We start from the raw sequence: 7,921 nt of genomic DNA, 5'->3' as shown, positions 1-7,921 counted from the left end.
ATAATGCTCCGTAAAGCATGCCAAAATCACCTACAAACTTGTTAGGACCTAAAAACAAAAAGAAAAATTCTAACTACACTAAAAATCAACTACAAATTCGGTTGCCTCCCAACGAGCGCCTTAGTTAACGTCGCGGCACGACGGATACAACATTACAATGAGTTGCCTCCCATGAATCGCCTGATTTAACGTCGCGGCATGACGCAGGTAATCGCACTTAAGGCTCGCTTAACATTTATGGCTCGAGCAGATGAGTCACTGACACTACTTTCGCATCATCCATGCCCAAATAATGTTTTAACCTGTGCCCATTGACTCTAAATGTGCGAGAGTCATTTTCTGCAGCAAGCTCTACGGCACCAGTGGGGTGAATCTCTACCACACGAAATGGTCCTGACCATCTTGACTTTAATTTGCCCGGAAATAACCTCAATCTTGAATTGTATAGCAATACCATATCTCCGAGTCTAAAACTCCGCTCAAGAATATTTTTATCATGCATCATCTTCATTCTCTCCTTGTATAGTCTTGTGCTTTCAAAAGCGTGGTAGCGAAACTCATCAAGTTCGTGCAACTCTGTGACTCTACTTGTACCCGCAGCTTCCATATCGAGATTCAGCTGCCTCAATGCCCATAAAGCTCTATGATCTAACTCCACTGGTAAGTGACATTCCTCCCCAAACACCAATTTATATAGCGACATGCCAATCGGAGTTTTGAAAGCGGTACGATAGGCCCAGAGTGCATCATCTAACTTTCTCGCCCAATCCGTTCCTGTAGCATTCACAGTCTTTGTCAAAACGCTCTTTATCTCTCTGTTCGAGACTTCCACTTGCCCACTCATTTGTGGATGATATGGGGTGGCAACCTTGTGGCGTACATCATACTTTTCTAACAACTTTGCGAAGGCTCGATTGCAGAAGTGAGTGCCTCTGTCACTGATTATTGCCCTTGGAGTTCCAAATCGAGTGAATATATTCTTTTTCAAAACACCAATTACCCCATTTGCATCATTTGTAGGGAGCGTTGTAGCCTCCACCCATTTTTACACGTAGTCCACAGCTACGAGTATGTACATGTTGCCATATGAGCTGACGAAAGGCCCCATGAAATCGATTCCACATACATCAAACACTTCTACCTCCTAAATTAGGTTCATTGGCATCTCATGTCGGCGGGAAATATTTCCAATTCGTTGGCATTCATCACAACCCTTTACCCATAAGTGTGCATCTTTGAACAATATTGGCCAGTAGAAGCCCGACTCCAGCATTTTAGCAACTGTCCTTACTCCCCTAAAATGGCCACCATATGGTGACGCATGACAAGCCTGCAAAATAGAAGATTGGTCTATCTCAGGATACATCTCCGAATCATGTTATCAACACAAATCATGAACATATAAGGCTCATCCCAGTAATACATGCGACAGTCACGAAAGAACTTTTTCTTTTGAACAGAGGAAAGGTCATAGGGAACAATACCGCTTTCCAGGCAGTTTGCAATGTCTGCATACCATGGCTCTACATCAAGGCTCATGGCTAGTAGTTGTTCATCCAGGAAAGTCTCCACAATCTCTTCCCCCTCAACCTTCTTTTCGGCTCCTTCCAGCCTAGACAAGTGATCAGACACTTGGATCTCTGTTCCCTTTCGGTCACGGATTTCCAAGTCAAATTCTTGCAGCAGTAGCACCAATCGAATCAGGCGCGGCTTTGACTCCTTCTTATCAATGAGGTACCTGACTCCTTCTAAATTCATGAGACAGGCTGCTAGAGGGTCTTTAGCATTCAAGGTCTCATCTTCCTCCTCCAAAATTACATCCACGGCTTCTATTAGAGAGCAGTTAGCAAATTCACTTGGTCGCCGCATAGATTTCTGCACGTTGAATGTTATTTCTTCGTCATTTAGTCTCATTTTGAGCTCTCCAGTTTCACAGTCGATTAAAGCTCTCCCAGTGGCCAAGAATGGTCTTCCCAAAATTATGGGAATCTCATCGTCAACCCGGCAATCTAGAATGACAAAATCTGCTGGGAACACAAACATCGCAACCTGTACTAATACATCATCAAGGATACCAAAGGGCCTCTTCACTGTCCGGTCAGCTAGCTGTAGTAACATGGACGTGGGTCTAGCTCTTCCAATGCCTAACCTTTTGTAGATAGCCAAGGGCATCAAGTTTATGCTTGCCCCTAAATCACACAATGCTTTAGCAAAAGCATAGCTGCCTATCGTGCATGGGATTGTGAAACTCACTGGGTCTGACAACTTCTCAACTATGGGTCTCGTCACGACTGCACTACAGGTCTGTGTCAATGTAACAATGGACAGGTCTTGGAAGTGGAATTTGCGAGACATTAAATCTTTCATCATTTTGGTATACCCAGGCATCTCTCGCAACGTATCAATTAGTGGAATGTTCACCTGTATTTGTTTCAACATCTCCATGAATTTCTTATATTGCTCGTTGTTGCGACCAAACACACTCACGCAAGTATATGCGGTCGTCAAGTAATAAAGTGACTAAAATTCGGATGTCAAACCCACGAGGACTTATGATTAACTATTAACTAAATTAGACTATCCTAATTATCTAAACAAGAATTAAATCTAAAAAATATTTTATTCTAAACTAATTAAATAAAAAAATATAAATAATGAACTTTGAACAGAGAAAGAGCAAATTTTTTATGATATCAATATAATGAAAACGATCCAGGGTTATGGGCGATCTAACAATCCTATTGTATTCTTCAATTGAATTGACCGACTAATTTATCTAGCTTATTGGTTGACAGGGTTAATATTGCTCATAAGAATCTGTCGAGTTCTTACTCGCCTATTCAAGCTAACCTAACGCCTATATGTCTATGGAGTTAGAATCAACAAGAACGCATGTATAATTCCTGTAAATCAACCACGCAAGGCAATTAGGTATATGTCTATCCTAACCATGAATTCGTTCCCCGATGCCCGAGTTCAAGAACTTGCCCTACTCAATCCTATATGCAATATAGAATTCCCACTTTCGAGTTCAATTCTAGATTCGTAGATAATATTCAATTGGTGATCAAGCAATTAAATAATTAAGTGCAAGACTGAATAAATAAACTAATATGATAAATCAAGAAGTCAAAATCAATATCCGAATAACAATAGTCATGAAAGAACCACAACCCTAGAACGTGAAGTTTAGCTCCATATAGACATGGTAGTCAAACAACAAATCATACAAAGAAACATAAAGATTACTAAGTTTGGTGGGAGAAAGATGAAACTTGATGAATTTCGGCCTCCACAGCTTTGTCGTGGCTTTTTCCCTCTTCCCAATATGTTAGATGACCTAAAGGAGGCATTTTTGGCTTATATATTGCGTACAAAAGTCGTGGGCCAAAGTTCTCCTATTCCTAGTCCAAATCGGCTTCAGGGATTGATGCTAAGGTGGATGCGACGCATCCACCTCGTCCTCCATTTCTCAGCTTCACATGCGAGGGTGGATGCGACGCATCCACATCGTCCTCTATTTCTCAGCTTTGCATGCTAGGGTGGATGCGACGTATCCAACCCTTGTTCCTCCATCTCAGCTTTGCCCAGGTGCGGATGCTATGGCGGATGCTATGGGCCGACTTCACTGCTAAGGGTGCACGAAATCTGATTTTTTTCTAGATTGGATGCGACGCATCCAATCTCTCTTCCTCTACCTAGAGCACCTTTTCTTCATATTTTTGCACTCCAAACACCCTAATTCACCACACACAACTCAATTAGTCATAAAACCAATAATTAAACCATGTTGGGTATTTTAAAGATCAAATAACATCAAAAAGCGGTTAAAATATGGGTAAAGTAACATCAACACATATCGAAATATGCCAAACATCACTACCCCACACTTAAACCTTTGTTCGTCCTCGAACAAACCATCACTATAGTAGACAAAACAAAATTAAGATCTTATCATTCAAAGCACACCACACCTATGACCATGGTCATTTGCCACAATTAGGCTCTAGAATATGCATCATATGCACTTACCTTTACTTGTGTCATTCTTTTAAAAATATTCAAACAAAGACAACATGCTCACAACAATCCTAACCTCAAAAACCGACTCAATGTCACTATGCACTCATGGCTTGAACACCCAACATCATAGAGAAGTCTAATAACGTTACCTATCCCTCGTGAAACCATGTGCCCTCACAACAAGAACAAGAGAGCGAGTTCAATCCACACATTCGAATCTCATGATCAAATATATTTTAATGAATCACATATATCAAAGAAAATCGCTTACTCTCACAAAGAAGTCACATGCATGCAATTGGTACCGTAGGCTTGCCCTTAATGTAAATCTCTACTAATGTAAGCTCGCTCGATCTAGAATCAATTAGGACTTTTTCATGGTTGTAATGTGGGCTAAGGGACGGGTAGGATATATTTTAGGAATAGTGACTCAACCTCCTAAGCACTTTAACACATCACCAAATAACTTAAGCGCAAATTCTTCAACACCATTTCAATTTCAAAAATAATATCATCCCCGACAATATTTTCTCTTTCTTTAAGCACTACTTTAATTCATACCCACTAGCAAGAACAAGACAACAATTTATTCATCTATATTTTTCCTTCTTTTTTTTTCAACTATTTTTTTCAATTTCCGCTAGTGGTGTATTATTTTACAAAACAAGTGCACCTTTTTCTTCCTTTCATTGGTTCCACTCAAAAGCCACCCCACACTTAGTTCCTTCTTACTTCTTTTAGCGCTCATCTAACAACTAAAGTGCTTCAAGAGGTAAAAGGATCAAAATAATGTCAATTAAGAATAAAAAGGGTATAGGCTTGTAATGTGGGTACCAAATAAAAGTCAATAGGCTCAAAATGGTTAACTAGGGATAGATTTTATTTGTGATAAGCAATAAGCTCAAAAAGATCAAAGAAAGCCTAAAATCATTTTTCAAACCGAGCATCACCTCAAATTTCGCTTCAACTCACATACCGGGCAAGTTCTAGACACAAGTACAATACATGAACAACACAAAAACCTCACCCCACATGGCACATGACTCACTAAGGGACGGTCCCATTCCGACTCTCAAATAGTGCAAGTATTCACGGAGCCACGAGATATTAAGTATTAAGCGCAAAGTGAACACAAGTCAAGAAAACGAGAAATAGTCATCACAAAACATGCTATCCAATATATAAAGGCATCAAGATTAATATCAAAATATAGGGGAGATACTACACATGCCAAAGCATAAATATGCTACTATGAAACAAGTCGAGGGCGCTTAGGTTCATCATTCTTCCTCCTTTTATTTCCTAAATTCCTAATCTACTCGGAAAGAAAAAAACTACCCGGTTCAAACTACATCCCATGGAAAAGAACCGAGGCACAAAGAAAAATCACAGGGGATTATCACTACCTAAAGAAAGCTAAAAGACATATTTTGGATTTTTGTTTAGACTTTAATCCCTCAAGAAAACTGTCTAGGAGATCAATCATCGGGAAAAGTCCAATTTTTCTACTTTTTTATTTTTATTTTTTTCCACAAAAGCTACTACACTTAAGAATGAGTACTACAACTAAGCTAAAAAAGCACAGAAACTCATCCAAACGATCTCCTCACCCCACTTAAAATTTTGCAATGTCCTCAATGCACACTATAAATAATAAGAGGGTAAACGAGACTCCCTGGTAGGCCAAAGGCCGAAGCAATAGCGGCTCACGAGGTACTCAGACTTCCCCCAGGCATCGTCCTTTGTGTGGGCACCCCACACTTAGTCCTCACCATCTAGCTCGCTTTTGCACTCTTCTAATGGCTTTGCTTCCTATGCTCATAATCCTACAAAACAAAAATAAATACTACAAAATAATAAAAATAAAATAAAATAAAAAGTAAACAAAAATAAAAGAAAGCAGTAACGCTGGGTTGCCTCCCAACAAGCGCCTGATTTAACGTAGCGGCACGACGTGAACCACTTTTTTGCCTCCACCTCGAACTTATGAATTGAGCCCCTAACATGGCATCCAGTTTGCGGCTATGCTCTAGTGGTGGGGCTACAAAGATAACCAGGCCAAGTAATAAATTTTTCACTCTACACTTCTCGGCCTTTAGATGAGGAATGTATTTTTTGCTTTTTGGCATGACAAATTCAAGAATACAAGCACTCTCATCCTCACTCTTTGACTCCCTCATAGGCTCAGATGGCTTGATTACTATCTTACTATCTAAACACAATGTGGAAAAATGATTGGAATGAGGTCTAATGCGCCCTAACTCATGAATTGTACTACTATTTACATCCCCATATATACACACACTCAAGTCTCTCAAAGTAATGTTATCTATTCCCTCATATGACTCTAGAGCATTCTTCTCAACATTGGCATCTTCAAGAAAAACATGGTCTAATGATAGGTATTCTCGTTTTAGCTCCTCAATTTGGTCTAGAAGATTTTTTTCAGCTTCACACAACTCATCATTAAATTGTTGGCCATTACACGCATCAACCTTTTCATTCAAATTTGCATCCAAGTTATGCACAGCCAAGCCAAAATTATCAATTTTATGTGCAAGATCATCTCTCTCCTTAGACCAATCATTCACCAACGTTGTCAGAAGACAACGTCGTTACGCATATTCCCTTAATCGAGAATATACATCCCAATACCAACCCTTACTCCCATATTCAAATTCAGATTTCCAAGAGTTCAGGCCATGACAAGCCCAAAATAACGGGCCATATAAGTCTTCCGTCAACCAAGAGTCTTCATCAATAACCTTACCTCCATATATTTCATCCCCAGATGTCATGATGAAAGAACTAGAAACACACTAAGAGAAAAATCAAATAGTTATAAAAATAAAATATTTACAAAAAGAGAAGGAAAAAAAAACTTGTAGAGATAAAAGTAAAAGCCTAATGTAGAAAAATAGTTAATTTCTAAGTCCCCGGCAACGGCGCCAAAAACTTGTTGCGACCAAACACACTCACGCAAGTATACGCGGTCGTCAAGTAATAAAGTAACTAAAAGTCGGATGTCGAACCCACGAGGACTTATGATTAACTATTAACTAAATTAGACTATCCTAATTATCTAAACAAGAATTAAACCTAAAAATATTTTATTCTAAACTAATTAAATAAAAAAATATAAATAATGAACTTTAAACAGAGAAAGAGCAGATTTTTTATGATATCAATGTAATGAAAATGATCTAGGGTTATGGGCTATCTAACAATCCTATTGTATTCTTCAATTGAATTGACCGACTAATTTATCTAGCTTATTGGTTGACAGGGTTACTATTGCTCATAAGAATCTGTCGAGTTCTTACTCGCCTATTCAAGCTAACCTAACGCCTATATGTCTATGGAGTTAGAATCAACAAGAACGCATGTATAATTCCTGTAAATCAACAACGTAAGGCAATTAGGTATATGTTTATCCTAACCACGAATCTGTTCCCCGATGCCCGAGTTCAAGAACTTGCCCTACTCAATCCTATATGCAATATAGAATTCCCACTTTCGAGTTCAATTCTAGATTCGTAGATAATATTCAATTGGTGATCAAGCAATTAAATAATTAAGTGCAAGATTGAATAAATAAACTAATATGATAAATCAAGAAGTCAAAATCAATATCCGAATAACAATAGTCATGAAAGAACCACAACCCTAGAACGTGAAGTTTAGCTCCATATAGACATGGTAGTCAAACAACAAATCATACAAAGAAACATAAAGATTACTAAGTTTGGTGGGAGAAAGATGAAACTTGATGAATTCCGGCCTCCACAGCTTTGTCGTGGCTTTTTCCCTCTTCCCAATATGTTAGATGACCTAAAGGAGGCGTTTTTGGCTTATATATTGCGTACAAAAGTCGTGGGCCAAAGTTCTCCTATTCCTA

At 38.8% G+C, this 7,921-nt stretch overlaps 2 protein-coding genes across 2 annotated transcripts; both read right to left on the bottom strand.

The window, feature by feature from the left end:
- Nucleotides 1-235: 235 nt before the first annotated feature.
- LOC138901317 (uncharacterized) lies at nt 236-844 on the bottom strand. The gene has a single exon (XM_070189073.1). The coding sequence runs from the start codon at nt 842-844 to the stop codon at nt 236-238; it is 609 nt and encodes a 202-aa protein (XP_070045174.1).
- A 506-nt stretch (nt 845-1,350) lies between these two features.
- LOC138901316 (uncharacterized) lies at nt 1,351-2,118 on the bottom strand. Its single transcript, XM_070189072.1, has one exon. The coding sequence runs from the start codon at nt 2,116-2,118 to the stop codon at nt 1,351-1,353; it is 768 nt and encodes a 255-aa protein (XP_070045173.1).
- Nucleotides 2,119-7,921: the final 5,803 nt, after the last annotated feature.

The sequence above is a fragment of the Nicotiana tomentosiformis genome, chromosome 11 (assembly GCF_000390325.3).
Source record: "Nicotiana tomentosiformis chromosome 11, ASM39032v3, whole genome shotgun sequence".
In the NCBI taxonomy this organism is placed as follows: Eukaryota; Viridiplantae; Streptophyta; class Magnoliopsida; order Solanales; family Solanaceae; genus Nicotiana; species Nicotiana tomentosiformis.
The sequence above is the reverse complement of the archived record's forward strand: the minus strand, read 5'-3'. Positions and strand labels throughout refer to the sequence as shown.